Source organism: Microtus oregoni, unplaced genomic scaffold, assembly GCF_018167655.1.
Source record: "Microtus oregoni isolate MIOR12 unplaced genomic scaffold, Mior012 000002F_ref0000024, whole genome shotgun sequence".
Lineage (NCBI taxonomy): Eukaryota > Metazoa > Chordata > Mammalia > Rodentia > Cricetidae > Microtus > Microtus oregoni.
In genome coordinates, this window is record NW_024543061.1 from 67,500,559 (window position 1) to 67,515,297 (window position 14,739).

Consider the following 14,739-nt stretch of genomic DNA (forward strand, 5'->3'; position numbering starts at 1 on the left):
TTTGTGTGCGTGTTGTTATTTATGGCCCACCGCCCACACTCCCGACACTCATACAACGGGTGGTGGCAGCATTTCTATCTCATCACCATGGAAGCACTCATGCAAGTCAGGCTGTCCTCTGTCGAGGACACATGCCAAGGCTGAGTAAGCTGGTGCAGGGGACTTGCTCTGCTGCATCTCTCCAGCCCCGCCTACCTAGTCTACCTTCTAGGGAGGAAGAAATGAAGGCCACTGGGCCTGGGGGTCCCTTGTTGATCCGTGTATATGGGGGGTGGGCATGCCTGAGGCATAAGGATAGCTGTTTTTGGGGATGGTAAGAGCAGTCTAGTCTTCATAGGCCTTTGCTTCAGTTAATCATGAGACAAAACAGAACCAAGCGTAAGCCATAAAAATCCAGAGCATGAAATGGAGGAGCTGGGGCTGAACAATCTAGATGTCCGTGCTGCCAGGGAAAGGTGACATAGATGTCGCAGGGCAACGTGAGATGGGGAAGCCTGAGTCAGGGGACAGTGGCCCAGCCTGGCCATCTGACACCAAGTTGAGAATGAAGGACATTTCTCAGAGGACTGTTCTGGGTGGGATAGTGGTGCCCTGGGGTGGAAGAGGGCCCTTTAAGATGGACGAGGTGAGATGCCACTTGGGAAGCTGTCCAGCACAAGTGACAGAGTAAGAAAACACGTATATGGTCCAGGAGGTGGGAAAGCTGGGAGACGGGCTACGTGTAAGAGGATTGCTATGTAATATCAGTCAGCCGATATGTAATATCAGGGGCCTAGCTTTTCTAGGAAGAAGGTCTGGATAGAGATAGGGAGAAAAGGAGAGCAGACTCGTGGGGCTGAGTTAGAAGTGGAGGACCTACATGAGCTCGGCCTCAACAGCGTGAGGAGAGAGACAGGAATGAGTGTTGTGTGTAAGTGTGGGCACACACACACGTTCATCACACAATACACACATAACACATGCCTATACACAATACACACGCACATGTAAGCACGTAACATACACCACACATGCATATATCATACACCTGCTTGCGTGCACACACATACACATATGCACACACATATATCACATACGTACTCAGTCCCCAGCTCTCTGTAGAGATATCCTAAAGCTAAGGAGTATGTTCAGTTCCTTCTTTATTTCTAGTCACTGCCATCCATTCAAGGACACTGGGGAAGGAACTGATTGAAAATAGAGGCAGATGAAGTGCAACGTGTGCCTGAAATGGCTGGAACTGGGAGATCAGGAATCTAGAAAAGAGGAGAAAGTACCCAGGAGCCAGATTCAAGATGCTCTCAGAGACCCTACCAGGGATGATTCGAGTATCAGGGTGAGTAGTAACAGCCTGGGGGCATCTACTAAGTATAGCGTGGATGCACAGTAAAGTGTTAAACTAATAAGTAAAAGGAAGAATAATTATAAAGAGAAATGATAAGATGATAGATGAGGGACAGACAAACAGATAGATGATAACCTGTAGACAGAATAGAAAATACATATAGAAATAATAGAAGATAGATATAGATGACAGATGAAAAATGCATGATAGAGATAGACATATAGAGATGATACACATGTGATAGCTAGAGATGATAGGTAGGTAGATGATAGATAGATAGATAGATAGATAGATAGATAGATAGATAGATAAAAACAAATGGGGAATGGAATGTTTACAGGAACTCAAAGTACCTCCCCCAGAACTAACTTACTCCAAATATGTTGTGACAATAGCAAGATGGGAAATTAAATTCAGTCAGCAGCAAAAGAAGTGAGCAAGTACAGGGGGAAAGGCAGACCCCAGAGGTTGGGAGCTACTGTCAGGGAGGCCCACACCAGTGGAAGGCCCCTGGGGTCGAGGAATGGAACCTCGCATCCTTAGCAGCGAATCTGATTCTGCATGGTCTACACTCACTCAAGTTCCCACTTCCAGAATTGTGGGTGCTGCGGAGCTCCGCATCCACTCACAAACGCATGTTGGAAGTGCAGGGACAAAAGCTCAGGTTAGGGCTCTGGCTCCTCTCAGCCCCCACCTCTCTTTGCCTTGGTTTCCACATCTGTTAACTGGGAAGAATCACTTGCCTGTTTCAGAGGGATGGTGAAGGGAAGGGAAAGCCTGGTGCCAGGCTGTATCACCATTATACAGAGAGGGTGGGCTGGTTTCCCTTCTCCACTGAAAAGATGCTTGTCCTCTTCTGTCTGGTCAAGCACGTTTGAGAAGAGACTGGTCCCCATGCCTTCTGAGGGAGCTAAGAGATGCTAGAGACCAAGCCAGAGGTCAGAGGCCAGAGGTGGGATGTCTGAGCAACATTTGCCCTGCTCAGTCTGAAGGCATTGCTCAGGGTCATGACAGCAACCACCCATACAGTGCCCCGGCCTTGCCTCTGCTGCCAGCACCTTCCCCTCCCTTCACTCTGCTTCACTCTTTACCCATCTTGAAAGTAGCCAATGTCTCCCCAAATGCCCATGTATCAAAGGCTTGGACTCCAGGGTGGCACTAATGTAAAGTGGTGGGCCCTTTAAGGGGCGCCAAGTCGGACATCCTTAGGTCATTGGAGGCATGGGCTACCTCTCTTGGAGGCCTGAGTTTTGCAAAACAGGTTTCGTAAAGAGAGCAAGCCTGGCCCCATGCATCCTTCCCCTCTGCTTCCTCATTCTTAATTTTAACCTCTAAAACATAACTGGTCTCCGGTACTTCAGTATGGGAACAAAAGCTGACAAAAATAGATTGCATCACCAATTTGTTGTCTTTGTTTTCTTGATCCCCCTCCCTCTGCCTGTCTTCTCATCAAAGCCAGGCAGCCTCCAGCTCCACACACGTATAAGACAGTGAGCACGGAAAGAGAAAACCCACAAAACAATGAGAGTTGGGCCCTCTGCACAGCAGGGTCCACAGCTCTCTAAGAGAGAAGTGCATTTCCCAGCAATCCTTGCTACCCTAGCAAGCCCTGCAAAGAGCACCCAGCCTTTCTCCTCTCCCTTCCCCTCCCTATCTACCTTCTCTGCCTAAGACTGCATTCGTATCATAAAGCAAATGGAATGGGAACAAGCAACTCAGGCTACCAACCACCTCCTTCTAGTTGCCCCCATTACTTCCTATGTCTAGATTGTCCCTACTCCATGATAAAGGTCACTCGCTCCCCTATGATCTATACCTAGCCCTTCAAGATCCATGCCACACATACCTCTTCCTATATTTCTCTTGAATCACATACATTTCCCCAGCTTTTCCCTTCTTTGACCTCTATAGCCTCTGTAGCGACTGCTCCGTTTTCCCCGGTCCCCATTACTGAAAGAAAAGGTATTTGGGGTCCCCACATCACAGCCTCCCCTAGTCCTACTCTAACAGGGCCTCTTGCCCCTGCTACACAGAGTCTCATCGGTAACACCAATCCCTACTAAGTGGCCACATCCCACTGCTGCTACCCTGGCACACTATCCTGCCTAGCCTCAGCATTCCCTGGGCTGCTCTTGAATATTCACCAACCTCCAAGGTAGCGTCTTCTCCACTTCTTTGCTGGACCCTCCTCCCCTGTATAATGTCCAAATGATGAGCGGTCCTATCTTCAGCCCTATCTCTGTCTTGTTTCTCCTAAGTAGCTCTGAGTGACATCACCATGTCGATGATCCCCGATGAAAGTCTCCTGTGACTCCCCCAAAGCCTAGACGCATAAATCCAAGTCTCCCTCACCATATCCACCTGGGTACCCAAAGCAGGACACCTAGAGCCCTTCACAGGCAGAGGCAGTTCTGGTTTCTCCTGCCGCCCCTGTGAGCCCTGCAGACAGACACCTGCAGTCGGTTACTCCCCACCCGTCCTCCCCAGGCCATGAGCATGAGCAGCATCAGGTCCTCTGGTCCTGAAACTTCAACACAGCTCATTTCTCTCCACCTCCGTGGCCACACATCTCTCTCGGGAGCCTCTGGACCGTGTGCTTGTGTTAAACGTGTCTGCAATCCATCCACCCTCAAGGCTCCCCCTCCAAAAGATCTCCTGGCCTGAAGAAAGAAACCCAGCCTTGTCTGAGAGTGAGCTGTGTGTGATCACCTTGCCCCCCACCCCTTGTCTCAGAGTTCCCCTCTCTGTACTGTGGCCCATGGGTTTTTTTGTCCCTGAGTGAGCATGCCTAGTTCAATCTTGCCCAAAGCTCTCCTCCTCTGGACTTTAGGTACTTTGGTTGAGTGTGGCCTCAAAAGTTCACGTGCAGGATCTTTGAACCCTGAGTATAGTGGTGTTGGGAGATGGGACCCAGCAGAAGGTCAGGTGATGGGAACAGAGTACCAGCAAATGGATTAGTGTTACTCTTAGGGGAAGGATGGATCATGCTGAGTGGGTTTTTTTTGTTTGTTTGTTTGTTTTGTTTTTTGCCTCCTTGCCTTCCCACACTTCCCCTGGGAGGAGAGGCAGTACAAGGCTCTTTCCAGATACATCCAGCCAGTCTGGGGCTTCCAAGCATTCAGAATGATGAGGCAAAAATCTTTCCTTTATAAATTTTCCCACCTCAGATATTTTATTATAGCCACAGAAAACAGATGCTCGGTCAGCCCGCTTGCTTCACATTTTTCAGACTGGACCTTGGATGTGCTGCCTGAGAGGGGTCTAACCTCACGTGAGGGGAAGGTCTCCAGCTGCCCTGCCACCCAATGATCAGAAGAGCAGTGTCATCAGGTGCTCTATGCCGACTGGTTGCTGCTTTCTTTAGTATCTGTATTCCCGGCTCTGTCCCCAGAGTCAGGTTCATGGCCACACACACAAAAGTCTGTGGAATGATTTATGCTCCTGTCTCTCATGGAGTCTGCAGCAAGTGGGTCAAGCCACAGACAGCACAGGTGGCAGGCTGAGACCACACTGAAATAGGTCTTTGGCCTACTTCGAAGTAGGGCATAGTAGGAAGTGGAAGGGCTCCATGGCGTCTGCTATCTCGGGTCAGACCCATGGGGACACTGGGCTGCCTATGAAAGAGCAGAAGAATTCAGGGGTACAGCAGGAGGTGCATCCAGGGCTCTATCCTTTGTCTTACAGATGGAAAGGTTAGGCCAGCCAACTCTTCACTGCCCAGGGTCCCAGTCTCCTGATCCACCCTGCTCCCAGACCTGCTAGTAAACCCAGCCTATTTCTCTCAGGAATGTCCATCCCTCCAGGTGCCAGACTTCCCACCCTTTGGAACTGTGCATGGGAATCCTGCCTTTTGGACTTGACCTTGCCCCCATACCTTGCCACGGTACCCAGCTAGTTTAGCCTCACTGCTCCTGCCAGCCCTGATTCCATTCCAACCCATTCCTTACAATGTGGCTTCTGGTCTCCCGCCACCACCTCCACCCAGGACCAGATATGCTCCTGGAATGCAAAGTCCTCAGTGCCCCAGTGCTGAGCATTGGGTCTGGCAGCTATATAGTCGGTCCTGCTGATGGAGAAAAATTATGAGGAGGTGGCCTGGTCAGGGACCCTTGCAGGTCTGAGCATGCTGAAGATGGGCCACTGAGAGGGGGCTAGGGATGTCACAGATCATAGGAAGAGAGGGAACACATCACTCCCTGCAATCAGAGCCCAACCTGATCAAGGCCTCATTCCCCAGATCAGCCCAATAAGCACACACTCCATCAACACCAGGGCTTGTGGCAGACATTCTGGCCGATACCCCTGGACAGGTAACCGAAGAGGACAGAGCGGGTATGGAGAACACAGGGAAGAAGAACTTTAGCTGCCACCTCACAGACTTGACAGCCTCAAGATGGGCCCAGCAGAGGGCATGATGACCAGGACTCAGTCACAGACAGGGCTGACTGACAGCTACGGTGGGGCCGATGTCCCCTGACTAGCAAGAGAGGGGAACCCCACACTACAGGGCCACAGTTCTGTGAGTGGTTGTTCCAGCAGGAGCTGTACCTCTCCCAAACTACATGTCCTGTGCTCTCTTCTCTTGTGCCCACCTGCATTACCAGAACCAGAAAATGCAAGCCCCCATCCCACCATCACCACGAGGAAAGACTCTGAAGTAGGCCTTACCATTGTCCAGGTGGTTGGCCTTAATGATCTTCTCTGAGTAGTCAGAAATACTGGAACATTCGATCTAGAAAGTACACAGAACAAAAGAGACAGGAATTTAAAAAGCACAGCCACCTGCTAAATTCTGGACCTTCAAAATTCCTGGAGGCCCAAGTGTTGGAGGCTGGAAACAGTCCCAGCACAGGGTACTGTGAGGAAGCAAAGGGGCCAAGTAAGAGGAAGTTAGGTCATTGGAGACACACCTTTGAGAGGGGTATGGAGACCTCAGTTCCTCCTCTTCTTCCTCTCTTTGCTTTCTGACCTCCAGGAGGGAAGTGGCTTTGTTTTTCCAAATTCACCTACAGTGGCAACTGCCTCACTGCAAGCCAGGAACAACACTGCCAACAACCATGTACCAAGACCTCTGAAGCGGAGTCAAAATTAACCTCTCTAGAACCAGAACCAACTGAATAGATGGAAAAGCTGAGGTTCAGGGAGTTTCATAGTCTTAGCCACAGCCACACATTAAATTCATGGTAGCTAGAGAACTAGGATCTGATCCTCTCATTGGGTGGTTAAGTGGCATTTTACTAAATTGACCACTTTGCCTGGAGATCAAACCTCCACTGTGGAGACCCTGTTTCTGTGCTGGAGCTTAAAGAGTAGCTGACTAATCTTACCATCCTGCAGGAGGGGGAAGAGGGAAGGCAGAACGAACTAAGCTCTTGGGGCGGGGGGGGGGGAGGCAGAGCGAGGCTAGAGTCACCATGAGTGTCCTTCTCCATCTCATCACTAAGTCCTGCAGGGTAAAGTTGGCATGTTCTTGAACAGGAAGTTCAGGACAGCTCTCAGGACTGGTCTTAAGAGTCCCTTCTACTGAGGTACACACATAGCCAACTCTGAACCCTTGAGCTGATTGGATAAATGTTTTCTGAAGGCCCTCGTGTTGACTGCTCAGTCATCAGCCTGCTGGTGTTAGTAGCCTGGTGAAACCTTTAAGATGGGGAGCTTGGCGGAAGGAAGTTAGGTCATTGGATGCATGTCCTTGAATGTGATATTAGGATTGCAAGCCCTTCACTTCCTTCCTTCCTTTTCCTACCAGGAAGTGAGGCCTTCATTTACCTTGGGCTCTCACGGCACTGTGATGGCTCATCACAGGCCCAAGCCAAGGAGCCAAGTGACCATGAAGTGAGCCAAACAGAACCTTTCATCTTTTGAAATTGATTGTCTCAGGCATTTTCTTACAGTAACTAAAGGTGGCTCACAATGGCCTTCTGTGGACTCTTCCTTTGATGGAATCTATTCGCTTGTGTGTAGAAGCCTTTTCAGGATCCCCAAATCTCTAAGAAAGGGCAAAATTCTTTGAGAAATAAATTGACCGTCAGCTGAGAACAAGGCTTCATGGGAAAGGTTGGAGGCCCAGACCCATCCCAGGGTCTAGTAGTTTAGGATGTGCTGTGGGTGCTGGGAGCTGAGGGTCATTTCTGGAGACCTCTCTGCCACTTTGCCTGGCTCTCTGACATGGAGGACTTTAGAAGTCATTGCAGGGGGTTCCTGAGGGGTTTCTGGTGGCCTTGATCACTGTCCACATTTGGGGGCTAGAAAGATAATAATAACTAAGGGGACAGCCTGCGCTCTGTTCCAGGAGGACCCACCCTTCCTTGGTCATCAGGCCCTTGGCTTTCGGGTTCCATCTCCTGTGGACGGTGCTTCTGTTCTCTCTTCCTTCTTGTTAATGTGTCACCCCCCATCCACGTGGCTCCTGAGGTTAGCGTTAAAGAACACAGCAGCTCCAGACAGGCAGCTGGCTGTGTCCTAGCTGCCTCTCGGGCCTCTGGCAACAGGTTGCCGTCCCTTTCAAGGGTGACTTGAGTCCAAGCACATCAAACACAGGGGTCACCTACTGTGCGGAGCCCACCGGCCAGGCTATACACTTTGATTCTTTGTCTCCCTTCCCTTCTCTTCCCTGTGCTTCTATCTCATCACTTGTTCTTTCTTCTTTGCCTTCCACTCCATTTTCTTTCTTCTAGCTTTCCTCCAAGTCTCGCTAGCTTCTGTTTCTCACCTCCTATCACCTCCTGCTGAGCTCCTGTCTAGCTTCCTATCTTTAACCTCCACAATCTCCCTCCCTCCCAGCAGAGTGGATGAGAGTAGAAGGAGAAGCCTAAAACAGGAACAACTGAAATGAGCTCATGGGAAAGAAGCTGGCTAAACCTGGCAGGGCCAGAGACACTTACCATAGGCAGTCAATGCCAAGTTACAACTGAGAGGCACCAAGCAGGAGCCCTGGCAGCAACTTAGCTGTATCCCCTGACTCAGGAGCCAGAGACTGCTGTGCCCTGCTCGGCCCGAGAATGGCCGGCACTAATCTGGGCCTCTGCCCTTGAAGGGACAGTGTAGTATCACCAGATGGCCTCAAGACCACTGAGATCCATATCATTAGAGGTCCGTGGCTGATGAGGTTTGAGAGAAGGAAGCCTGAAGCAAGGAAGGCTTGTCGCAGTGATGGTGATGGTGTTGCTCTTGCTGGCTATGTGGTGCTGATGGTAATGGCAGTAAGGATATTAGAACTGAACTGTGATTCATCTCCTCTGATCCTCTAGCAAGAGAGATGGACTGGGGCTGGGGAGGTGGCTTGGTGGGACAGTAATTGCCTAACATGCTCAAGGCTCTGGGTACCATCCCCAGCACAGCATATAAATCGAAAAAGAGATAGTGGACCAGGGTGGGTCTTTGTAGGAAAGTCCAGAGGAAGTCAAAGGCAAAGACCACTCTGCAGAAGCCAACACAAGGGAGGGTAGCATGCTTACCCCAAACACCTTCTTGGCCCCTGCTTTGGCAGCAAACATGGAGAGGATCCCTGTGCCACTCCCAACATCCAGCACCACTTTGTCCTTGAACACATGCTTATTATGGTACATGGAGTTCCGATACGTGAGTGTCCTCACCTCATCCTTCAGCATTTCCTGCAGTGGAAGGAAAAGAAAGCTGTAGTCAGGGGACTCAGGCATCAGGGAGCAAACCTGAGTCACGGGAGCACATCTGGATCACAGGCAACCGAATCATCCCAGTAACACCTTCTGGAAACACTAAGACCTCACTGGAGCTAATGAGGATTCTGTAGGATGTGCAGGTCACATGCCTCTTTCTAAACTAAGCCCACTTTAAAGGTCCACTTGAAAGATAGCGGAGAGGTATAAGACAAGAAGGTTGTGTCCAAGCCTGCTCCAGTTTGCCTAAAACCAAAAGGAAAGATCAAAACAGCGCCCACAGCACGAGAGACCCAAGAAGGAATCATCAGACTGTTGCCCTCCCTAAGCCTGCATCAGGTCCGCCAGCTCACCTCCTCTCATCTTAGAAACGTAGTATCTTTTGTGTTTTCACTTGCTGCAATTTTAATTCCAGGAATCCACTACATTGGTTTGAATTGTTTGTCCTATATGACTCCAGATAGAGATCACCTTTTAAGAGTGCTCATTGACTCTCTCTCTCTCTCCATATATATATATATATATATATCAGTTTAGATTAGTGTTATTAATTTAACTGGTCTGAAACCTAACTTTTGATCTACACACAGGAAACTTACAGCCACATTATGCTGAATGGGGAAACTGAAAACTTGTTCTCTAAAACTTGAGAATGAGACAAGAGTGATCACTTCACTCCTACTCAGAATGATGCTTAAATTCTTAACTAGAGTGGAAGGAAGAGAGAAGAAATTTAAAAGACAAAGATGAGAAAGCAAGCTGACTTCCATTTGCAGAAGTCACGGTCCTGTTATTCAAAGACACTAAAGACTCTGGAAAAACTTACCTCTGACAAATACTTTCAGAGTATAAAATTATCGTGCAAAAATCTGTGGCTTTTCTAGACACCAATAATAAATATGAAATGAAGAATACAATCTCATTCACAATAGCCTTACAGAATTCCGTGTGTAGGAAGGAACGTGACACCAGGAGAAAAGACATCTGCAATGAGAACTACCAAACCCAGGGAAGAAGCCCAGGAAAACACCAGAAAATAAGAATATTCTTATAGGAGAACGACTATGGAAATGGTCACATTAAAGTAGCCAGGAAATTTAACACAAGCCCCATTAAAATACCAATGACATTTCAAGAGCCAGGAAAACCAGAACTAATGTCCCGATGGCAGCACAGAAGATCAGAACGCAGGGTAATCTTGAGTGGAAAGGGCTTTGCTGAAGGGATCACTTGCCGATCTCAAGTTACTACAGAAGAGCCTCGGCAAAAGCAGCACGGGCTGGTACAAAAGCCAACACAGACACCAAAGGAATAGAATAGAGAACCCAGAAATCCACGAAGAGCAACAAAGTGAGGAAAGGCATCTATCTGTTGGAGAGAAGATAGCTTCTCAGCAGATAGTGCTAGGAAAACTGGCTATCCGCATGCAGATGAGGGTAACTGATCTCTATCTCTCACCCTATACAAAATCTAACTAAAACGGGTCATTGATCTTCATGGGCAAGATCTGAGCTTGGGAAGGGACGCTTGATGAATAGACATGGGCAAGGACTTTCTGAACAGGGGCTCGGTAACTCAGAAACAGTAATAAAAAGTTGACAAATGGAATTGCATGAAATGAGAAGGCTTCTCCGAGCCAAGGAAGCAGTAGAGTGGAAGGGAACTTTTGCCAGCTATACATCTGGCAGGAAATTAATATTCAGAATCTATAAATAGCTACAGAAACCAAGAGAACAAATAATCCAATCAATAAATGGGCAAATGAGCTGAACAGATACTTCTCAAAGAAGAAAGACAAAATGTCCAATAAATCCAAGGCCAAAAAAAAAAAATGAACGTTCTTAGTCATCAGGGAAATGCAAAATTATGTTCAGAGTCTCTCACCCCAGTCAGCATGGCTATTGTCAAGAAAACAAACAAACAACAACAACAACATCCTGGCGAAGGTGAAGAGAACCCACTGGTGGAGTAGAAGGCAGTGTTGTCACCAGACATTGGTACGGAGAGTCCTCCAAACCCTGCAAGTAAAACCGCCAGGCGATCCTGCCACCCACTCCTGACCGTGTACCTACACAATGGGGCCATACTCATGCACAAACGAGAAGAAAGCGCACCCCATGAGCGAAACTGGAAGGACACCGAGATCATCATGCTAAGCTCAATAAGCAGATTCAGAAAGCAGTATGTTCTTTCATGTGTAGAATCCCGTTGTTTAAAAAGTGTAGAAGAAAAAAAGGGGTGGTTTGGGATCAAGGGGGCACTAAAAGAGGTGATCAGGGTAAATGAGATTAAAATGAGCAGTATTCAGTATGAAACTGTCACAGTGAAATCAGTTACTTTATACAGTTAATGTGTGCCACTAAATTCAAAACTTTCAGCTCTGATGGTTTTCTTTGCCATTTGATTTCTCTTCAGTTGACTTGCTCCCATCTGTATCATTTCCTTTCTTTGACTTGAGCTTTATGTGTTCTTAACTCTCTAGTTTTGTAAGGTGAAAGTTTTGCTTTTCGGTTTTGGTGTTTGTGTTTTCACTTTTGTCCCTAATAGAAGCATTTGAAGCTATAAATCTCCTTCTAAATCAGTGCTTCTCAACCTTCCTGACTCTGTGACCCTTTAATACAGTTCCTGCTGTCGTGGTGACCCCTGATACTTCATAACTGTAATTTCAGTACTGTTAAGAATTGTAATGTAAATAGCTGATATGCAAGACAGCTGATATGTGACCCTCAAAGGGGCTGCAACCCACAGGTTGAGAACCACTGTAAATAAGCCTTAAACTGCATCCTACAGATTTTGATGTGTTGGGCTATTAGAGCCGCATAGTCTGGAATGCTTTCTAATTCCACTCATGTTTTCTTCTCAGGCATGGGCTATAAGGAAGAGTAATTTGATTTCCAGACATTTGAAGATTTTCTGGATAAATTACTTTAGGTTTTTAATTTTGATTGTTCCAGTGTTAGCATTAAATGTAGGGTCTCACAGAGGTTAGATCACTACTCTAACACTGGCTTTTTCTAGTCCCTTTTCTCCCCACCCTTTATCCTGAGGCAAAATCTCACCAGCTTGTGTTGGTTGCTCTCAGACTCACTGTAGCCCCGGGCTGGACTTGAACTTTTGATCCTCCTGCCTGAGCCTCCTGAGTAGCCGAGATGTTAGGTGGAAGCCTCCAGGCCTGTCTCTCATTCGCTTTAACAAGCACACTGTGTGGTCTCAGTCTTCTACACTGAGGTTTGTTGAGTGATGGTGCTGTTTGGACCCTGAGGGTCTCCAAACCCTCCAGTGTTGGTCCCAGGCCTGTGGTACTAGGGGAGGCAGTGGAACCTTTAATAGGTGGAGCCTAGTATAAGGAATGTGGATCATCAAAGGTGTCCCTGAAAGGAACAATTTGAGACTTCTATCCCTTCCTAGTTCTTCACTTCCAGGCCGCTCTGAGGCCACCATGATTACTGCCTCCTAGGGAGGTGCAAATTCTTAGACCACAAATCTGTGGTCAGAACCTCTAAATCTGAGCTCAAACCAAGCTGTCCTCTTGAAAACTAATTATCTCGGGCATTTTGTCACAGTAATGGAAAGCTAATGAACCCTGCACAGGATCCACCTCAATAACTGTTTCCACATGCGCTTGAAAAGCTTACATGGCTGCAGCTTGGGCATGCAGTACTCTGTGAGTGATACGTTAGGCCAGATTGTTTGTGGAACGCCAACTTCCTCCATCCTCACTGGTTTTTAAATATATTGGTGTTCTCCGTTACCAAGAGAAGCCTACAGTCAGCCATGTGTCCTTGTGTCTGCTTAGTACTGCTGGTCTCCATCCATACAGTCAAGCTCTGTGCACAGGTACCACGGTAAAATGTACCCCTTAACCAGGCTGCACGGTAGCGCCTAGAATCCTTTCTCTTGTGCCTTTAGCTACAGTGGATCAAAGAGAAGATCCTCCAGAGACCTGGAAGGTGAAAAGGAATGGAGAACTACTCTGAAGGCCAGCTTCTACTTCCCCTGCTGCCCCAGTGGTTAAAAAGTTGCCAGTGTGGAGGGGCCACTTGGACTGAGTTCCTGTCTGGCTTTTACTTTGAGGATGAGCAAATCCTTTCTCTTCAGGATATCCCTAGATCCCAGTGCCACAAGCATGCAAGGCTCTGTCCCCAGAACAGGGGAGGACATGCCGCACAAGCTCGATAAACCAGAAGACAGAAATACAGAACATACGACCATTGCACGCAGATGCCGGAGCCTCAACCACTGCTCTCGCACCACACCTCCACGGTGGCTAAGCTCTCTGACTCGGCCCGCCATCGAGTGTCTGGTGCCTCCGCATCCTCATCTGTGGAATAATGCCACAGTAGCACCTACTTCTAGGGCTGATGTGATGGTTGAGCAAATAAAAAAAATTGTCACGTGTCAGCGCTAGGCTAATGGGGAAAGTCGACTTCCCCAGCAAGGTACCTAGCAGACCTTGTAGAAGGTGCTCAGCACACATGTGCGGGCAGCTGACAGGCCACACAGGCAGGGACCCTCTGACCAGCAGCAGATGTTGAGATTCAAGCTGCCTCTTGGGGACCTGGAGGCTGCCCTCTTTTTTGAAGGCCCCAGGAAGCCCACAGCAGCCACTCTGGGTTCTGCTGGAAGGTGTTATGGTCACCTTCTCATGGCCCTGCCCTCTTGCATCCTCTCTAGGTGAAGCCATGGATGGAAAGACCATATATACATACATATATATATACATATACATACATATATATATATATATATATATATATATATATATATATATATATATCTTGCCTAGCCCCCTTCCTTCAACCCATTTTGTCTATATTTATAGAATAACCTCGCTCTGCCCATCCACCCACACTGTGATTCAGCCAAGCTCTCATACCGCCATTGTCAAAGTAGCCTATTGATGGCCAGGGAACCACCGCACGGCCAGCTTACCCATTCTGTATATCTGAGGTCCTGCCTTTCTAAGCAGAGCATCCTTGTGAGAGTTTTAATGATGAGCAAGTCCCTGCTGCTAAGTCACAAGAGGTAAGGGAGTGTCTCTCTGCACAGAGCGCCACATTCCACCCATCCACGCCCCTATCTCCTTTCATATTCAGTGGTCCTGGAGACCAGTCACAGGGGTGAAGGCCACCCATCTAGTCAGACCTGTATTAAAAGACATGTATGTTACCCTAGCTGGGTCTAGAGGTGGCCTGCAGCAGCAACAGGAGGGACTGAAGATAGGTGTGCAGAAGCACTTCCCCATGAGAAGGTTGCTAAGGCAGTGGGGTAGAGGTGTTACCTGTGACTTGCAGACCCTTTAGTCTGCACTACAGCACATAGAAATTTAGGTGTTTTTTTTTTTTAATTAAAACACCTGACTGAGGGTGCCCGGTCTGGTATTTAGTTGGTGGCTTTCTCCTAAGCAGAGTCAAGTCAATCGTTCACACTCAGGTGTCAGTCATGAGGCTGTTCCCCATCAACAAACTAAGCAGAACCAGGCTAGACAGCACTTGGGAGGTTGAGGCAAGAGGGCTGCCACAAGTTCAAGGCCAACCTGGCAACATAGTGAAACCCCATCTCTCTCTCTCTCTCTCTCTCCCTCCCTCCCTCCCTCCCTCCCTCCCTCTCTCTCTCCCTCTCCCTCTCCCCCCCTCTCTCTCTCTCCCTCTCTCTCTCTCTCTCTCTCTCTCTCTATCGCGTGCACATGCACACACATGCACACACACTCAAAGTCTTGACAACTGTAAGCCCCAGGTCACAGTGTGTGTATTGGTTGGG

General features: G+C 48.3%; 1 protein-coding gene across 1 annotated transcript in view; it reads right to left on the bottom strand.

Annotated features, from left to right (window-relative positions):
* Window positions 1-14,739, bottom strand: part of Prmt8 (protein arginine methyltransferase 8) — an 85,250-nt gene that overhangs the window by 33,468 nt on the left and 37,043 nt on the right. The window contains exons 3-4 of the mRNA XM_041639903.1: window positions 8,800-8,955; window positions 6,011-6,074 (exon numbers count right to left, since the gene is read on the bottom strand). Coding sequence (XP_041495837.1) covers window positions 6,011-6,074; window positions 8,800-8,955 — 220 coding nt within the window. The remainder of the gene's footprint in view (window positions 1-6,010; window positions 6,075-8,799; window positions 8,956-14,739) is intronic.